This window comes from Plectropomus leopardus, chromosome 15, assembly GCF_026936395.1.
Source record: "Plectropomus leopardus strain MGB_pleo_1.0 chromosome 15, ASM2693639v1, whole genome shotgun sequence".
Classification (NCBI taxonomy): domain Eukaryota; kingdom Metazoa; phylum Chordata; class Actinopteri; order Perciformes; family Serranidae; genus Plectropomus; species Plectropomus leopardus.
In genome coordinates this window covers 57,612-77,252 of record NC_142190.1, presented here as the reverse complement: position 1 = coordinate 77,252, position 19,641 = coordinate 57,612, and the positions used below count along the sequence as shown (strand labels likewise).

Sequence of the window (19,641 nt, the reverse complement as noted above, 5' to 3'; positions counted from 1 at the left end):
TGATATCTGATTCGTCGATAATAAAACAACCCGTCTGGGCGATATCAGATATCAATATATAACCTCCTGATGTCAGAGCTGATCAGCTGATCAGGTCTCTGCTGCAGTGATTGATCATCAGACTGATGGAGACATGAAACTCAACACTTTCAGTGTCTGTGATTTTCTCTGATGATGGTTCATGGTTTCATCAGCCTCACTCTGTCAATAAAATAATATTTTAAAAAGTGTGTGTGTGTGTGTGTGTGTGTGTGTGTGTGTGTGAATATACTTTTTTACTTTTTATACTAAAATATTTTGTTATTTCATTTTTATTCTGTCTGTGTGTCCTTGGATGATTTTATTTTGATGGGTCTTTGTTTCATTTATTTGTTTGTTTGTTTGTTGTGTGACTGGATTTATTTTGTCTTTATTGATGAAATCAAAGGAAAATCTGGAGCGTAAACCGGATGTGTTAAATGTGTTCAATAAAGTTAAAAAAAACTGAAAAAACTGACCCGTTTAGTCCCGCCCCCGGAAACGGAACCCAGTCAATGCGCGGGATTCAATTTAAAGCAGCGCGCGGTCTTCGGCTCGCGCTCAGTCGGTTTCCCTCCGCGCTGAAAGCAGCAACAAACAAACAGAGCTGCAGCGGATCGATTCGGTCATGGCGACTCCACCGAAGAGAACGTGCCGACTTCCCGCCAGTCCCACCGGCAGCTTCACGCGCAGAGAGAAGAAGATCTCCATCGAGGGAAACATCGGTGAGTCGCTGATCGCTAAACAGTTTAGTAACTGATCAATAATCGATCGCCTCCTTCACAATCCGCGGGTCGCGTTTCAGATGTTGAGCTGCAAACTTTCCGATTCCAGATTTTTTAAAAAACTGCTGTGAAGTTTCGGATGTTTAACGAAAAATCTAAAGAAAACAGAAAACGGTGCTGTGACGTCACTGAGTCCGACCGAACCCTGTGGTTCGGAGGTGACGTCATCTCTGACCGAACATGGTGGCGCCAAAACAAGAGAAACGGTTTCTGATCAGTAATCAATCATCATCGTTCAGTTTACTGAAGTGTCCTAGTGATACTAAGTATTCCATTCACAACTCACAAATATTCTGACCCTTAAAGTACAAAAACCACAGTCTGAAAATACTGCAGTAAAAGTCCTGAGTATAACATGTTCCCGCAGTAAAATTACAAAGAGTAACAAGTAAAACTGTTGAATACATGTAGTACTGCAGTATTAAGTACTGTGTTTGTCTCTGAGGTGTACTGCTCTGTATATATATATGTATATATATATATATGTATTTAATATTTCTTAAATGTGTGTACTGTGTATTACACTTATTTTATTTTCTTATATTTCTGTGTATTTTCTTATATACTGTATATGTGTGTGTGTACTGTGTGAATTATATTCGTGTATTTTCTGTGTGTGTGTGTGTGTGTGTGTGTGTGTGTGTGTGTGTGTGTGTGTGTTTGTGTCCATCAGCTGCAGGAAAGTCGACGTTTGTGCGTCTCCTGGAGAAGACATCGGAGGACTGGGAGGTGATTCCTGAACCCATCGGGAAATGGTGCAACGTGCAGAACGACAGCGACAACGTCTACCAGGTGAGCAGACAACACACCTGTGTGATGACATCACAGAGGTACTTGTTGTCCTTTCAGAATAAGAGCCCCGTGTGTTTTCAGGAGCTGAGTTCGTCTCAGAAGAGCGGAGGAAACCTGCTGCACATGCTGTATGACAAGCCCAGCCGCTGGTCCTACACCTTCCAGGTACCCGTCCCCGCCCCCCGCACCTGACCACGCCCCTCAGCTGGGCACCACCCACAGGTCGAGCTGTGGCGCTAACCGTCCACCTGTCTGTGTCCACCTGTCCGTCCCTCAGAGTTATGCATGTCTCAGCAGAGTTCGGTCTCAGCTTCAGTCTCCGTCAGTCAAACTGCAGCAGGCGGAAAACCCCGTCCAGTTCTTCGAACGCTCCGTCTACTCAGACAGGTAACTACACACCTGAGACAGGTCACTGTACCAGAGACAGGTCACAGGTCAATACACCTGAGACAGGTAACTATGCACACGAGACAGGTCACTGTACCAGAGACAGGTCACTGTACCAGAGACAGGTCACAGGTCACTGTACCAGAGACAGGTCACAGGTCACTGTACCAGAGACAGGTCACAGGTCAATACACCTGAGACAGGTAACTACGCACACGAGACAGGTCACTGTACCAGAGACAGGTCACTGTACCAGAGACAGGTCAGAGGTCAATACACCTGAGACAGGTAACTACGCACACGAGACAGGTCACTGTACCAGAGACAGGTCACAGGTCACTGTACCAGAGACAGGTCACAGGTCAATACACCTGAGACAGGTAACTACGCACAAGAGACAGGTCACTGTACCAGAGACAGGTCACAGGTCACTGTACCAGAGACAGGTCACAGGTCAATACACCTGAGACAGGTCACTGTACCAGAGACAGGTCACAGGTCACTGTACCAGAGACAGGTCACAGGTCACTGTACCAGAGACAGGTCACTGTACCTGAGACAGGTCATTGTAGACAGGCTCTGGGTGCTGCAGTAACCTACCTGTGTTTTATGTGTGTACTGTGTGTACAGATACGTGTTTGCGTCCAACCTGTTTGAGTGCGGTAACCTGACGGAGACGGAGTGGAGTGTTTATCAGGACTGGCACACCTGGTTACTGACCGAGTTTGAACCGGACATCGCCCTGGACGCCATCATCTACCTGAGAGCTCAGCCGCAGGTAAGACTCCGCCCACTGAAGCACACCACTTTCTCCGAGTGTGAAACGGCGGAGCTGCTGCGGCATTCACACGTGTGAATGCTGTATTTCAACGTGAAAAGTTCCTCCTCCGCTGACTCAGGCGGCGTGTCTCGAGTGTTTTAGAGACGGGACGCAGTTACTGATTTGGTTTTTGCCGCTGTCATTTTCTGAGTTTTTGGGTTTTTCTTCTTCTTCCATTTCCTTCCACACTCCTTCATTTGATAAACGCCACCGAGTGGCAGCGCGGACGTTCAGATCGACTCTACATTTGAGGGAAAATGTCCGGCGTGCTTCGTTCACATTCTCGTGTCTGTGTGTGTTTTTCAGCGCTGTATGCAGCGTCTCCTCCATCGGGGGCGGGAGGAAGAGCAGGGAGTTCCTCTGGAGTATCTGGAGCAGCTTCACTTCAAACACGAGGCGTGGCTCGTCAACAGGAACCTCAGGTAACGGGCGCCGCCACGGAGCGCGCTCAGAACAGACAGACAGTCGGGCGGTGGTGCGTTCAGGGTCGGGTTTAGCGGTCATCACATGACGTGTCTGTGTGTTCAGGTTGGACTTTGAGTACCTTAACGATCTTCCTGTTCTGGTTCTGGACGTTGATGACGACTTCAAGAACGACCGAATCAAACAGGAAGCCATCCTCGACAAGGTGCGTCCGTTTTACCGAAATCTGTTGTTCAGTCTGATCCGGTCTGGTCTGGTCTGACCCGGTCTGATCCGGTCTGGTCTGGTATGGCCTGATCTGATCCGGTATGGTCTGATCTGGTCTGGTCTGTTTGTCCTGCAGGTTCGAGAGTTTCTCTCCACGCTGTAGAACGTCCTCCACCGATCACAGCTCGACTCGTCTGATTGGACACTCCGGTTCCTGCTGGAAATGTTTTTGATCAATTTCTATTTTTTGAGTTTGAACTCTGACGAATCAATTTGCTAGAACTGACGAGTCATTATCTAGTTAGAACTGACGAGTCGTCGTTTAGTTTTTGTCACCTCGGCTGCAGTTTTCAATGTTTTTACACTTTATATGTATTTTATATTTTTGTTGCTAAATGAGAAAAAGTTCTCTGCAGTCAGTGAATGCAGAGTGTGTGTGTGTGTGTGTGTGTGTGTGTGTGTGTGTGTGTGTGTGTGTGAGTTAATATTTATCCGTGGGTCTGACTCGAGTCATCCGCTGTAAGATCAGAGCTCGTCTGTGCATCAGTGAACGCACCGTGATGCCTTCAGATGTTTTTCCTGAATAAAGACCCTCAGACTGACCGTGTGACGTGTTTCACTTAAAAATAATCTTCTGATGTTTTACGGGTTAACCCTAACCCTAACCCTCACAGGAAACTTGGACTTTTGTTTAGTTCACATCTGAGATGTCAAACCAAACCTCATTTCAAAATCTGTCAATTTCAAAAAATCCCTCAAAACACAAACTGTTGACATCCAACATGTCGCGCAACATTTTTTATCACTAAAAAAAGGGAAAAGAATCACCAAAAGTTTTTAAAGAAAATGTGTCTGGAGGGCATGTTTTTTTTAAAAAAAAAAACACCCAAAAAATGAAACAAAAAAAATCACCCTTTTTACTTTCAGACAAAACAAAAGATTTTTATTTTTAAAAAGGCTTCAGTAAAAAATAAAATTACAGATTTAAAGCCAGTTTAAGTCGTCTGCCCTTCCATTAAAACCACCAGTCCCTCCCAGGCCTTAAATATGATTCCCCTCTCATAAATAACCAACAGTCCCTAAATTATATTTAAATATTCAGTTCTGATCTATGAAGTCATTTGTTTTTAAATAATATATGTTTCGAAAGCGTTTCCATAGTGATGAGAAAGAACCAATGAGGACTATCAATGGTCATTTCACAGAATGTCTTTAAATCTTGAATCAGTCCTGGAAAGTCTTGGAAAGTCGTTGGTGGCTCAGCTGGGTTACTCAGTGAGGTCACTTCCTGTTTACAGGCTGACAATGATTGCGGAGTTTAACCGAGTTCAGTTAATGTTCGACTCGGAAACATGAAGTCTGACACGCTATCAACATGTCGAGTCACCGTGAACACGCAGCGTGTCGCCCAGAACTGTCAGGAAAACTTTATTGACAACATGTCAGTTTGTTCATCACTTTATTGAAAACATTTAAAACAGACTTTAATAAAAAAACTTTATTAAAAGCAGCAGTCAGAACAATAAATCCTCCGATCGAGTATCAGTTCAGAATCGTCCGAATCAGAGAGCACGAATGCAACGTTCACACTCGAACTCCACTGTCTTCTGTCTGCAGCAGGGGGGACACAGTGGACAGCAGCTGCTCTCTGAACACTCAGTCAGTGTTTGGGAGCTGAGGACACCGACTGTCCATTCTGTCCTGATGTCCGTCTTCAGTGAGGACACCGACTGTCCATTCTGTCCTGATGTCCGTCTTCAGTGAGGACACCGACTGTCCGTTCTGTCTCCATGTCTGTCTTCAGTGAGGACACCGACTGTCCGTTCTGTCTCCATGTCTGTCTTCAGTGAGGACCCCGACTGTCCGTTCTGTCTCCATGTCCGTCTTCAGTGAGGACACCGACTGTCCGTTCTGTCTTCATGTCTGTCTTCAGTGAGGACACCGACTGTCCGTTCTGTCTCCATGTCTGTCTTCAGTGAGGACCCTGACTGTCCATTCTGTCTCCATGTCTGTCTTCAGTGAGGACACTGACTGCTCATTCTGTCTCAATTTTTTTTAAAAAAAAAACAAGAATTTTGAAGAATAAAAACAAAAATTGTTCAAGAAAAAAATACCAAAACTATTTTTTAAGAAAAAAAAATCTCAATCTCTTCTTGAAGAATCAACAAAATATTCTTTACAAACTTGTTTTCCAGAAAAATCTGCAATTATTATTTAATAATAATTATTATTATTATTTTATTTTTTTAAAGAAAGCATATATTTCAAACATTTGGCAAGCCCCAAAAAAAAAAGCCAAAAATGTTTGAAGATGCAATTATTGCTTTTTTTTTTTTTTTTTTAAAGAAAGCATGCTTTTACAAATCATCAGCCAGGAACATTACCGCTGATCCTGGAGGACAGGCCGTCCCTGCTGAGACATGGACTGGTCTCTGTGTGTCCGAGGGTGTCAGGAGGTCCTGGTGTTTCTGGATGTTGGTGGTTTCTGGTTTTGCTGTGCAGGTTGAGTCTGATGGACTCAGTTTTTATGTTTCTCTGATTTTTAATATTTTTCTGAATCATCGATAAGACGAATATTTTTTGGTTGAACTATGTTTTTAGCTGAAATCATCTTTTCGTTTGAAATCACAAAAAGCTGAAATTCTTCAGTCTGAAAACATCAAAACCACCAAATCTGGAGATTCAAGGTTTAATGAGTGACAGGGGACTCCGTAGCTGACCTTTGACCTCTGCAGGGACCCTCTGTGAATGTCTCACCTGCAGCCGGTAAATAATCATACTGATGGATCACCGAAGACCGCCGGGGCCCGTGAGTCCTGCTGCAGTCAGCAAGGATTGGTTCCAAAAATGTTCTGTTAGAGTTAAAAAGCAACCAATGCAAAGTTTTAGAAACGTTTTCAGGGTCAAATTTTCTTTTAGTTCTCGAACGTTCTTGTAATTCAGATAACGTTCTCGAGAAACGTCAGAAATGTTTTGTTAACATCTGACTTCACATTTTCATTTAAAACTGTTGTGTCACATCAGTCCTCAATAACGTTCTGAATGTTGCTTTGGAAACGTTCTTCCTTTGTTGTCATGTAACATTGAGGGAACGTTTTATAAAGAACGTTCTCTGATCCGTCACCTCTCAACGTCACCAGAACGTCCTCAGAGTGTCGCAGCTTGAACGTTACGTCGCATCGCCCAAAAATAAAGGACACGATGGAGCGATTCATCCACCGGCGGATTTTATCTCAGTTAAACGTTTGAATCCCAAACGTCAAAGTAACAAGAGCAGAGCTTTTCACGTCGACCGCAGTCTCGGTGCACGGCGTTTTTAATCTCCATGGTAACAGATCTGTGAGCAGAGGGTCAAAGTTCGGGATGCAGTGCTGTGAAGACGTTGTCTGTCCTGCAGACTGTAGCTCCATCCAAACTCAAACTAAACCTACAAATAACCTGATTCAGTCAACTGCTTTCAGTCTGGTCCTCCAGTCTGTTCACGTGTGTCTCTAACATGTCTCTGTGTCCACTGTGTCTCCTCTTTATGTCCTCTGGATGTGTCCCCTACTGAGAAGTTTGTTGGTTGACTCTCTGTCGGATAAATTCCAGGACAGAAAAACTTGAGCGTCTCAGCGAGGAGCGAGGACATGAAAACAAACAAAGTTTTAACGAGTCACGCATCTCTGCAGGAGGACATCAGTAGGACAGTTCGGGTCCACAAAGAGTCAAAAACTACAACAGTTATTAAAATGTTTAAATCAGATCCATTTGTCTTTTCATTGATTATCAGTTTATTGATCTTCAAAATCCAACTGAAGCTTTTCAAGAGGGGACAGAAAAGGAGAGAGACAGGCAAACAGATGGACAGAAAGACAGGGAGAGAGACACAGACAGACAAGCAGAGAGAGAGACAGGGAGAGACAGAGAGGGACAGAGATGCTGAACCATTAACTGAAAACAAACGACTGTTAAGCCAAGAAAAACAGAGGGAGCGTCTGTCCCGTTTCAGTGTCTTGACCAGCAGAGAGACGGATCGTAAAGTCACTGATTCATCATCAGACGTTTCCTCCAACTCCACTTGTCTGTCTCTCCGTCCGTTCCGCTGTCCACTTGTCTGTCTCTCCGTCCGTCCACCTGCGCAGCCCTCCAGGCGTCCGTCAGACCGTGAGTACATTCTGTTTTCATTCAGCTTCTGTTAATCCTTTAAGAAGTCTCACCAGACTCCATTCAAATATTTCACCGTTTGAGAGCTCAGACAAACTCGAGGCCACGAGGAACACATGACGCAGGTGTGGTAGGGTCTGGAGGAGTTTTGGAAAAGTCTGGAGGAGGCTTGGAACAGTCTGGAGGAGGCTTGGAGACTTTGGAGGAGGTTTGGAGAGTTTGGAATAATTTGGAAGACGCTTGGAGTCTTTTGGAGAGTTTTGGATAGTTTGAAGAGGTTTGGAATAGTTTGGAATATTATGGAGAGTTTGGAGGACAGTTTCGAGAGGTTTAAGAGTCTGGGATAGTTTGGAGGGTTTAGGAGAGTTTGGGATAGTTTGGAGAGTTTTGGAGGGTTTGGGATAGTTGGCATAGTTTTATAATAATTATTATTAATAATTAATTAGATATAATAATAATTATTATTATTAATGACCATTACTAATTATCGTAAATAACAGGATTTAATTTACATGACATCACCTGATGGGGCTTCACCCCAGAAATGTAAAAATGAACGCTGGTCAATGAAATCCATCTGATAAAATAAACTAAACTGTCAATCTAGAACTCTGAATAATAATGAAATCAATAACTTTAACAAAATGAGCGTTTCAACAGTATTGATCAAAGGAAGCTGGAGCTGCTGACTCAGCAGAGCGATTCATTCAGTGTGACGCAACTTTAAACCAACAGCAGCTCTGATCCCAAAAACGCATTCATTCAAAAAGCCGTTCATTTAAAAACTCATTCAAAAACTCATTTAAAAATTCATTTAATTAAAAACTCAGTCATTCATTTAAAACTCTTTTAAAAACTAACCAAGAAAATAATACACACTGAGTATTCTGACCAAGTTGAGACAGAGTCCAACTGTCCTGTTCAGTCTATCCTCACGCTGTGTCCTCTTGTTCTGTGTCCACTTGTTCTGTGTCCTCTTGCTCTGTGCTGCTTGTCAGCCTGCAGTTGTCCATTGAGGACGAGTCTGGTTCAGAGGAGGGTCCGGTTCAGTCTCTGCTGTTGTTACAGAGGTTACCAGTTTGCTGCTTACTCGGCTCATTCTCATAGACATGTACAAACTGGACATGTCCACTTCAAAGTGGACACGTCCACTGACATGTCCACTTTGAAGTGGCACAAAGGAACAAATCATCTGTTTTCGTACAAACAAGTTTATTTTTATTCATATGTGTTTTTCTCACGTTCTTTCTGATGGATGTGAAGCTCTGAAAACAAAACAGGAGACAAGGACAGAGGAGACAAGGAGAGACACAGGGAGACATGGGCTTCAGTGACCTGCTAGATGAGGTAAGACACTTTCCTCAGGTATTTTGATTCTGCAGTAGCGTAAGAACTCACCTGTCCAGGTCGACAACGAGCTGCAGGTGTGTGACACGTGCGTGTGTGTGTGTGTGCGTGTGTGTGCATGTGTGTGTGTGTCCCGTTGCCATGGTGAGGTGGGCGGGTTTGGCAGGTACCAGTGGATCCATGTGACCCTGATCAGTTTACCTGGTCTGCTGATGGCAAGTCAGAACCTGCTGAACAACTTTGTGTCAGGAATCCCCGCCCACCACTGCCGTCTGCCAGCCAATCACAGCCTCCACAACCTGTCTCACTACCAGGTAACCTGTCTCACTATAACCTTTCTCACTACCAGTTAGATGAGCCTGATTGGTTGTTGTCTCAGGTGTATGAACCTGATTGGTTGTCATTTCAGGTGGATCAGAAGCAGCTGCTGAAAGCATATATCCCGTTGGATTCTTCAGGAAGTAGACTGGACCGCTGCAGGAGGTACACACCACGGACGTATGTAGTGAAATCTGGAAACAGCCGTGGGGGTGGGGCCTCGTTCATTCCTATGAGAGCTGCTCAGTGGCGCATGAAGCAGAGAAAACTCTTTTTATTGGTTTAGAAAAGTGTAAAATACCCGAATCTACTGGCCCATAGACCAGCGTAGTAAAATTAACAGCAGCCAAACATGGCTGAGCGCGGCTGATGGTTAACTCCTGCCGGCGGAGCGACCGACTCCCGGATTAGCGCCTCGGCGAGCTTGGTACACGCTCTTCTTCTTTGCTTCTTTTCCTGGTAGTGTTGAAGTGTGACATCACTTCCTGTCCTACCTGTTGTTCAGGTATGTGGAGCCTCAGTGGCAGCTGTTAGCTGCTAACGGTAGCTCAGCTAACGTCAGCCAGCTGCAGACTGAAGGATGTTTGGATGGATGGACGTTCGACACCTCCGAGTTCCTCGCCACCACTGTCTCCGAGGTAATGGAGAGAGACATTGTCTGTCTGAGCCTGACTGTCTAAACCTGTCTGTCTGAACCTGTCTCTCTTTGTGAACCTGTCTCTCTGAGCCTGTCTCTCTGAACCTACCTGTGTGAACCTGTCTGTAGGGACCTGTCTGACTGTCTTTCTTTCTGAGCCTGTTTCTCTGAACCTGTCTGTCTCTCAGTGGGAACTGGTGTGTCCCCTGCGTCCTCTGAAACAGATGATTCAGACCATCTATATGGGCGGTGTCCTGGCGGGTGCCATCATCTATGGTGGTTTGTCAGACAGGTGAGACTCACCTGTAGACACACCTGTCTCACATCGATCCCTCATACCTGTCTGTGGGTGTGCACTGAAATCAGGCCCATCAGAATCTGTCTCTGTCTCTCAGGTTCGGGAGGCGGTCTGTCCTTATTTGGTCATACCTGCAGCTCGCCATCCTCGGTTGTAGCTCCGCCCTCTCCCCGTCATACTCTGCTTACTGCATCTTCAGGTTCCTGAGCGGGATGGCGGTGTCTGGGATCATCCTCAATGGCGTCTCTCTGAGTACCTGTCTGTCTGTCTACCAGTCTGTCTGTACCTGTCTGTTTGTCCAGGATCATCCTCATTGGCGTCTCTCTGACTAACTGTCTGTCTGTCTGAACCTGTCTCAGCCGTCTGAACCGGTCTGTCTGAACCTGTCTGTCAGTCTCTCTGAACCTGTCTCTTTGAACCTATGTGTCTCCAGAGGTGGAGTGGATCCCAACCAGGGAGAGGACGTTGGTGGGGACGCTGTCCTCTTTCTTCTTCACCTTTGGTCAGATGATCCTGGCTGGGCTCTCCTATTGGCTGAGAGACTGGAGGAAGCTGCAGGTGGCGGTCTGCGCCCCCCAATTCCTGTTCTTCGCCTGGAGCTGGTCAGAATTTCAAAATACTCTCAGATGTGATGTTGATGTTACCTGCACAGGTTATTACCACCAAGTTCAGGGCACCAGTCAGCCCGACAGCCGATCTATCCCCGAGGATGAAGTCCAGTCTTTCCAAATGGACATTTCTTGGCAGCCGAATTCTTCCCATCTCATTCCTCTGGTCCTTTTTAAGCTTTTTAAGCTTGTTGCTGATTTGATTGATACTCCTCTCGACCCACAGTCCCCTTCTGTAGAGACTGAGAACCGTTTGGTCCACACGAACCATTCGAGGTCCCCTGGACTTCAGCTGAAGACCACAGCCCCAGCAGGCAGGTGGTCTCCTCCTCAGACTGCTGCTGCTTCACCACAATGTAGAATAAAGATACAAATATCAATATAATACAATATAAAATAAAATAAAATAAAATAAATAACATATGATAATATATGATATTAAAGTATGTTATTATTACTGATGATAATAATAACTTAGATGTATATAGACACCCAAAGACGCTTTACACAACTGAATAAAAAGTCTAACACAAACAAACAAAGTGAACAGAGGCACAAAGATGAGGGTTAGGGGTCAGAGTTCAGGGAGACTGTGGTGTCCAGATGGTGTTTGAGCAGTTGTCTGAACATGAACGTGTTTCGGATATCTGTCGGGGGCGTGTTCCAGAGGGTCAGGGCTGTTACTCCGAAGGCTCTGTTTTCGAGAGTACACAGTCTGATAATTTAATGTAGATGGAATATAGATGACGTAATGTTGTGCTCTGAAGGGACGAAACTGTCAGTATGTGGATTTTTCAAAAATGGCAGTCACCGTGTTTATGTTGGTCAAGACAACCCCACCCCCCACCCCTGGCCCAGAAAAGTATTCTCTGGCTGTCGAAACACAAAGAGCTGAACTAGATTAGGAAATGGCCCAGAACCAGTCCAGAAACAGTCCAGAACCGACCCCGGTGGAAGAAGGGCATAATTGATCAGGGGTTTTGATTTCTCTGCTCTCTGATTGGTCAGGTGGTACTCGGAGTCAGCTCGTTGGTCTGTTTTGAACGGTCGGTCTGAGGAGGCTTTAAAGAGTCTTCATCGCATTGCTCGAGTCAACGGAAAACCAGAAGTTATTGACAAGTTAACACTGGAGGTAACCTGTCTGTCTACCTGTCTACCTGTCTACCTGTCTCTCTGTCTGTCTCACATGTAAAGATATCTGTTGTCCAGTCAGAGCTCTGATTCATGTCATGTGACCTGCAGGTGCTTCACTCTCACATGAGTAAGGAGATTGAGTCGAGTCGTTCGTCTTTGACGGCATACGACCTGCTGAGGACACGAGGAATGAGACGCATCTCAGTCTGTCTGCTCGTCGTCTGGTAGAGGACACATCTTCTTTATTTCCACTCACCAGCGTCCACTCACCTGTGTCCGCTTACCTGTGTCCACTCACTTGTGTCCACCCACCTGTGTCCACCACTCACCTGTGTCCACTCATCTGTGTCCACTTACCTGTGTCCACTCAAGTGTACACCACTCACCTGTGTCCACTCATCTGTGTCCACTTACCTGTGTCCACTCACATGTACACCACTCACCTGTGTCCACTCACCTGTGTCCTCTCACGTGTCCACCACTCACCTGTGTCCACCACTCACCTGTGTCCACCACTCACCTGTGTTCACCACTCACCTGTGCCCACTAACCTGTGTGTACTCCTCTTTATTTATATTCATATATGTATATTTTTTTTATATATTCCCACTAAACAAGGTTCAGTTCAAACCTCAAGAAACAGACAGGCAGCACCTTTATCTACTGTACCTGTTTACCTCTTTACCTCTTCACCTGTCCACCTGTCCACCTGCTTACCTGTCTACCTGTCCACCTGTCCACCTGCTTACCTGTCCACCTGTTTACCTGTGCACCAGTTTACTTGTCCTCCTGTTTACCTGTCCACTCGGCCACTTGTCCACTTTATTTGTCTTCCTCTGCAGGTTCTCCACTAGTTTTGCGTATTATGGTTTGGCAATGGACCTGCAGAAGTTCGGGGTGAGTCATCACCTGTTGACCTGTCCACCTGTACCTGTCCACCTGTCTACCTGTTTATCTGTCCGTGTGTCCTGGTGTCCACCTGTTGACCTGTCCAACTGTCTACGTATCCGTGAGTCTGCCTGTCTACCTGTTTATCTGTCCATATGTTGACCTGTTGTTTACCTGTCCACCTGTCCACCTGTCTGATGTTGAGGGTTATTTGCCTTTAGAAAGGGAATAGTTTAAACTTTACCTGTGGTTTAACCCCTTCATGTCCTCCTTTTGGCTGTTGGTGTTTCCAGGTGAGTATCTACCTGATGCAGATCATCTTTGGAGTCGTGGATATTCCCGCCAAGCTGCTGGCTCTGGGCATGCTCAGTTACCTGGGCAGGAGGGTCACTCAGGCCACCTGTCTCTTCATGTCTGCCCTCGTCATTTTCGCCAATATCTTCGTCCCCACAGGTATCACACAATAACACAATAACACACACTAATACACAGTAACACACAATAACACACACTAACACACCAAACCTTAGTAAGACACAGGTAACAAACACCAACACACGATAACACTAAAACACAATAACACAATAACGCATGCTAATACACAATAACACACAATAATACACAGGTAACAAACACCAATACACAGAATTACACATTCAAGACACAGACACAGTAACAAACAATAACACAATGGCACACACTAATACACAGTAACACATAATAACACACAGGTAACAAACACCAACACAGAATAACACTAAAACACACAATAATACACCCTAACACACAATAACACACACTAAAGCTGTGTCTCAATTCAGGGTCTGCATCCTCCGGAGGAGGCAGCCTACGCGGTCTACGGAGGCGACTCCTTCGGAGGCAAAGCCTTGCTCAGTGGGCGGAGCTCTCCCTCGCTCAGTGGGCGGAGCGCTCCTCTGCTACGGGCGGCACAGCGGGGCTACAGCGCCGCGCTGGCTCATTTCCATAGCTAGTATGCTAGGTGGCTACATGTTAGCATTACTAACGTCACGTATTATGAATGAAATTATGAGATTTTACTGTCCCTCTAAGTTTAACATATCTGGCGTTTGATTGTCAAATTAGTAAAAACCCACATTAAGTTAAATCAACGCTCCGATCTCTGCTCTGTGCCGCCATTATGACAATTATTTTTAAAGATAGCGGCCCAGCAAGGAATTTTGGGAAATGGAAGGTTGCGAAGGATAGTAGCGACGTGTCCTCAAAACAGAGGGACATTTGTGGGCTTTGGAAGAAGGAGCCTTCGAATTGGGACAGACCCTGAACTGGGACACAGCTTAATACACAGTAACACACAGTAACACACCAACACTCTATAACACACACTAACACACAATAACACGACACACACTAATACACAGTAACACACAACAGCAAACAGGTAACAAAAACCACCACACACTAACACAATAACACACACACTAACATACAGGTAGCAAACACCAACACACAGAAACACACAAAAAGACACACTAAAGATACACACATTAAAGACACACACACACACACACACACCGTCTAGTCCTTCAGCTTCTCATCTACAACAGGATGTAACTGTCCAGCACAAAGTCAATAATCAATAAAATAAATCTGAGAGTATTGATCTTCCACAGACCTGCAGAGCGTCAGGACCACACTGGCCTGTCTTGGCAAAGCGTTCACCTCGTCTTCCTTCACCACCGTCTACCTGTACACTGGAGAGCTCTACCCCACCGTCATCAGGTGAGACCTCTACCCCACCGTCATCAGGTGAGACCTCTACCCCACCGTCATCAGTTTAGAGCTCTACCCCACCGTCATCAGTTTAGAGCTCTACCCCACCGTCATCAGGTGAGAACAGCGGTAGAAAACAAAGGTATGGCGGCATCCCAAGTCTACAGATTACTCTCTGGGTATCCTTCAGTGTCTATGTATTACGCTCCAGATAGCCTTCTGCGTCTGCTGTTGACGTTCCAGGATGTTGCTACCGGGACATCAGCAAATGCATATGATGGCACAGATGGTTAGGATCAAACTACTGGGTTTGTTGAATCCGTACCACTCCCCTCCCCCAGCCATGTAGGGACCATCCTTGCCCTATATCACAACGTTACTAGCAGCTGTTCAACCTGACGCCAACCAGTAGCGTGTGACGCATGTAACGGGTACTTCCAGCTGCGTTCTTAAGCAACGTAAATTTCAGTCTACCTTGGAGGAGACCTTAATGACCAACTTGAGAACTCATTCTAGCTGCAGATTATCAGTCTTCATTTTTGTCAGTCAAGGACATGTTTGCAGGCTGGACTTCAACAACTCAGCATGTCCAGAAAAAAAGCTGAATGTCTGCTCAGTGTTGTCTCTGCTGTCTCATCTCTCTCTGCTGTCTCCGCTGTCTCTGCTGTCTCATTCGTCTCTGCTGTCTCTTACGTTTCTGTTGTCTCCTTTGTCTGTGTTATCACTGCTTTCTTTTCTTGTCTCTGCTGTCTTTGTTGTCTCTCTGACACTGCTGTCTCTGTTTTTTTTTCTGTCTGTATTGTCTCTGCTGTCTCTGTTGTATCTACTGTGTCTCGTCTGTCTTTGCTTTCTCTGTTTTCCCTGCTGTTTCTGTTGTCTCTTCTGTGTCTGCTGTATTTGCTGTCTCGGCTTTCTCTGTTGTCTCTGTTATGTCTGCTGTCTCTTCTGTCTCTGCTGTATTTGCTGTCTCTTCTTTCTCTTTTGTCTCTGTTTTCTCTGCTGTCTCTTCATTCTCTGTTGTCTCTGCTGTCTCTTCTGTCTCTGTTGTCACTGTTGTCTCTTCAATTTCTGCTGTCTCTCCTTCCTCTAATGTGTCTCTGCTGTCTCTTCTGTCTGTGCTGTGTTTCTGTAATGTCTCTGCAGTGTCTTATCTGTCTCTGCCGTAACGGCTGTCTCTGTTGTCTCTGTTATCTCTGCTGTCTCTGCTGTCTCTTTGGTCTCTGCTATCTTTGCTGTCACTGCTTTTTCTGTTGTCTCTGTTATCTCTAATGTCTCTTCTGTCAGTGCTGTCTTTTCTGCCTCTTCCTTTTCTTTTGTCTCTGTTTTCTCTGCTGTCTCTTCATTCTCTGTTGTCTCCGCTGTCACTGTTGTCTTTTCCATTTCTTCTGTCTTCTTCTTTCACTGTCTGTCAGTGTGCCGTTTTTTTTCTGTTGCTCCTGTAGTGTTTGTGTACTTTCCGTGTCCCCGTGTCTGTCCCTGTGGACTGAAATCTGAGGTTCAAATGTGTTTTCAGGCAGACGGGGATGGGCTTCGTGTCGACCATGGCCAGAGTCGGCAGCATGGCGGCGCCCGCTGTCCTCATCCTGGATGAGGTGAAATCACCGATCCAAATCAAAATATTAAATATTAATCAGTGGATCAGTTTGTGAAAATCATAGATCAAAACTTATCAATTGATCAATAATATGTTTTCAATACTTCCATATCAACAGAATAAATCTGATTATTAATCATTCATGATTTATTATTACATTTATGAACAAATCGGTCCATGTTAATACATGAGATCATTGGCTTCAGTCTTTAATATTAAAGCACTGTCTTCATGATCACCACCTTCATCATCATCACCATCATCACCATCTCCATCGTCATCATCACCATCGTCATAATCACCATCATCACCATCTCCATCGTCATCATCACCATCGTCATCATCACCATCATATGATCTGTGAATCTGAACTTAAGCCGTCTTTCCTTCTAACATCTACTTTTACTTAACGTTTCTGCAGGAGTCATGTCACTCCGCCGGGTCACATGACTCTGCAGTAGTCTCAGGTGTTTATCAGCTCTGATCGGCAGCAATGGACATTAACATTTGCTCGGGTGTGATGCAATACCATCTGTCTGCATTCAAGCAGCTCAAACATTGTTCAGATTTAGTCTGCACCGAGTTTGAGAAAGAGACTGAGTAATTAATAGATATTAAACAGAAGTAACCATCGTCACATTTTCACCGGCCTCCATGCTGTGGCCAAAGGGACATTTCTTTATTCATTACAGGGTGGTGGCTATTTTTTAACCCTTCCCAAAGCTACAAATATTTTATCTTGAGCCTCCATAAGTGACTCTGGGAAAATGCATCAAGTGTTTGCCCCACATGACATGTTCAAGGACTGATGAATGGTGTCATATTGGTGATTATTTTAGCAGGTGTATGCACCCCAAATTTTTTAAAAAACAATACGTTTTAAAAGAAAAAACATCAACAACATTTTAAAAAGAAAATAAAAATTGCTAAAAGTTTTTAAAAAGATTTTAAAGAATATTTTTTTGTCTTTTGTCTTTATTCAGATAGGACAGTTAAAAGGGGGAGAGAGAGAGAGAAAGGGGATGACATGCAGCAAAGGGCCAAGGCCGGAATCGAACCTGCAGCTGCTGCGGCGAGTACTTAGCGTCTGTACATGGGGTGCCCGATCTACCAACTGAGCTACTGGGCACCCCAAAATAAATCACCGACATTTTTAAAGAAAAAAACAAATTAGAAGAAAACTATTGCCAAAAGTTTTAAAACATAAATTGCCATTTTCTTCCTACAGAGGTCCAAAATCCTGGAAACGCCCCTTTTGTTTACTGACTGATTTAACGGCCAATAACAAACAAAAACTGAATCAGACTACTGTAGAGTTCTGGCCTGTTTTTAATCATGCTAACGGCTCCGATGGACTACATTTCCCAGGTGTTCCCTGCTCTGCCTAGTGTGGTGTACGGGGGGGCGGCAGTGCTGGCCAGCTGCTTTGCCTGTTTCCTGCCGGAGACGCTGAACATACCGCTGCCCGACACCATCGAGGATGTGGAGGAGAAATGGTGAGCTAATGGCTAACAGTTAGCATCATTATCAGTGTTTGCTTTATAAGCTTCATCGGCTTCATTAGAGATGTTAACTTCCCAGAGTTTGTTGAGCTTTATTGTCAACGTTAGTGTTGTTAAGTTTTCAAGTTCAAGTTTATTTATTTATAAAGCACCTTTAAGAAGTCAGCAGTCAATCAAAGTGCTGTACACACGATACATAAAAAGTAAATTAATAGATAAATTAGAATAAAAACAGTAAAAGTAGAAAAACCGCAGTGCCTGTGATTTGTGTGCTCATTTATGAAATGCCAGTGAGAAGAGGTGAGTCTTTAGTGAAGATTTAAAAGTGTTGTTAGCTTCATTAGCAGTGTTAGCTCTATTATCAGTGTTAGCTTTGTTACCTTCGTTGGCAGGGTTAGCTTCAATAGCTTTGTTAGCTTCATTAGCAGTGTTAGCTCTATCATTGGTGATGCTAATGGTAACAGGCAGCTGGTTTTATTCAATCAGTAATAGATCAATAAATATTGATAACTCTCTGTGAAGGTCTGGATCAAGCCCCACCCCCCGACCAGAGGAAGGCGTGTCTTTAAAAAGGGACGGGGAATCCTGTGATGAGGGTGTGGTCTCTACAGAGGGTGTGGCTTTGAAGGAGCTGAAGGAAGCGGAGGGGGTGGGGCTGAACGCACTCTGACCAATCAGAGGGCTGGAGTCATTTCTAATGGACCAGTCAAATGGTTTCAGCGTTCATGAGAGTCAACAGTTTTACAATCAGTCAGTGATTGATTATTGATTATTGATTAGATGTGATGAGTTTAGTTTCTATCATTAATTAGTCAATAATTAATCTATTAATAAATCTGTGATCATTGGTGTTGTCTGCTGGCACTTTCAATCTCAAAACTGCACATTTTACCAGTGTCTGTTTTCAACGATACGTTTCCGTGAAAAAAGTGTGAAACAGACTGAAACAGGTGTGAAACAGACTGACACAGGTGTGAAACAGACTGAAACAGACTGACAGAGGTGTGAAACAGACTGAAACAGTCTGACAGAGGTGTGAAACAGACTGAAACAGGTGTGAAACAGACTGACACAGGTGTGAAACAGACTGAAACAGACTGACAGAGGTGTGAAACAGACTGAAACAGTCTGACAGAGGTGTGAAACAGACTGACAGAGGTGTGAAACCGACTGACACAGGTGTGAAACAGACTGACACAGGTGTGAAACAGACTGAAACAGACTGACAGAGGTGTGAAACAGACTGAAACAGACTGACAGAGGTGTGAAACAGACTGACACAGGTATGAAACAGATGGAGACAGACTGACAGAGGTGTGAAACAGACTGAAACAGACTGACACAGGTGTGAAACAGACTGAAACAGACTGACAGAGGTGTGAAACAGACTGAAACAGACTGACAGAGGTGTGAAACAGACTGACACAGGTATGAAACAGATGGAGACAGACTGACAGAGGTGTGAAACAGACTGAAACAGACTGACAGAGGTGTGAAACAGACTGACACAGGTATGAAACAGATGGAGACAGACTGACACAGGTGTGAAACAGACTGACACAGGTGTGAAACAGACTGAAACAGGTGTGACACAGATGGAAACAGGTGTGAAACACACTGAAACAGGCTGAAACGTGTGAGACAGGTGTGACACAAACTGAAACAAACAAAATCAGGTGTGAAACAGACTGAAACAGGTGTGAAACAGGGTCTGAGGTGTGTTCATGGGTGTCAGACATGTTGCCGATCAGCAGTGACGTGTTAATAAATGTAATTCTGGTAAATCTTGTTTGATTTTTGTTTTTATTTTACACCTGCTGCAGAAGTACTAATACCGCAGCATGTCCTCTGCAGGACTCATGAAAGTACTGTGAAGTACTAATACCGCAGCATGTCCTCTGCAGGACTCATGAAAGTACTGTGAAGTACTAATACCGCAGCATGTCCTCTGCAGGACTCATGAAAGTACTGTGAAGTACTAATAC

At 44.7% G+C, this 19,641-nt stretch overlaps 2 protein-coding genes and 1 long non-coding RNA gene across 4 annotated transcripts; 2 read left to right on the top strand and 1 right to left on the bottom strand.

The window, feature by feature from the left end:
* Window positions 1–536: 536 nt before the first annotated feature.
* LOC121952244 (deoxycytidine kinase 2) lies at window positions 537–4,035 on the top strand. Its single transcript, XM_042498799.2, has 8 exons — window positions 537–743; window positions 1,477–1,595; window positions 1,677–1,760; window positions 1,873–1,982; window positions 2,613–2,760; window positions 3,109–3,224; window positions 3,331–3,430; window positions 3,569–4,035. Exons 1-8 carry the CDS (start codon window positions 647–649, stop codon window positions 3,593–3,595), a joined length of 801 nt encoding a protein of 266 aa, XP_042354733.1. The 5' UTR covers window positions 537–646; the 3' UTR covers window positions 3,596–4,035.
* Window positions 4,036–7,243: 3,208 nt separating this feature from the next.
* On the top strand, window positions 7,244–19,440 carry oatx (organic anion transporter X). 2 transcript variants are annotated; one of them, XM_042498791.2, is made up of 16 exons: window positions 7,244–7,578; window positions 8,842–8,925; window positions 9,075–9,239; window positions 9,335–9,408; window positions 9,749–9,881; window positions 10,069–10,172; window positions 10,276–10,430; window positions 10,612–10,780; window positions 11,795–11,918; window positions 12,029–12,144; window positions 12,763–12,817; window positions 13,102–13,261; window positions 14,461–14,569; window positions 16,074–16,152; window positions 17,523–17,650; window positions 18,179–19,440. In XM_042498791.2, exons 2-16 carry the CDS (start codon window positions 8,899–8,901, stop codon window positions 18,324–18,326), a joined length of 1,746 nt encoding a protein of 581 aa, XP_042354725.1. In that variant the 5' UTR covers window positions 7,244–7,578; window positions 8,842–8,898; the 3' UTR covers window positions 18,327–19,440. The 2 variants fall into 2 exon arrangements, with proteins under 2 accessions (XP_042354725.1, XP_087944317.1); XM_088088191.1 differs by lacking the exon at window positions 7,244–7,578 and adding an exon at window positions 7,768–7,786.
* Window positions 8,376–9,131, bottom strand: LOC148187165 (uncharacterized). Its single transcript, XR_015778881.1, has 2 exons — window positions 8,977–9,131; window positions 8,376–8,843 (listed from the first exon to the last, which is right to left on the bottom strand). It is a non-coding gene; the product is annotated as an uncharacterized LOC148187165 (long non-coding RNA).
* Window positions 19,441–19,641: the final 201 nt, after the last annotated feature.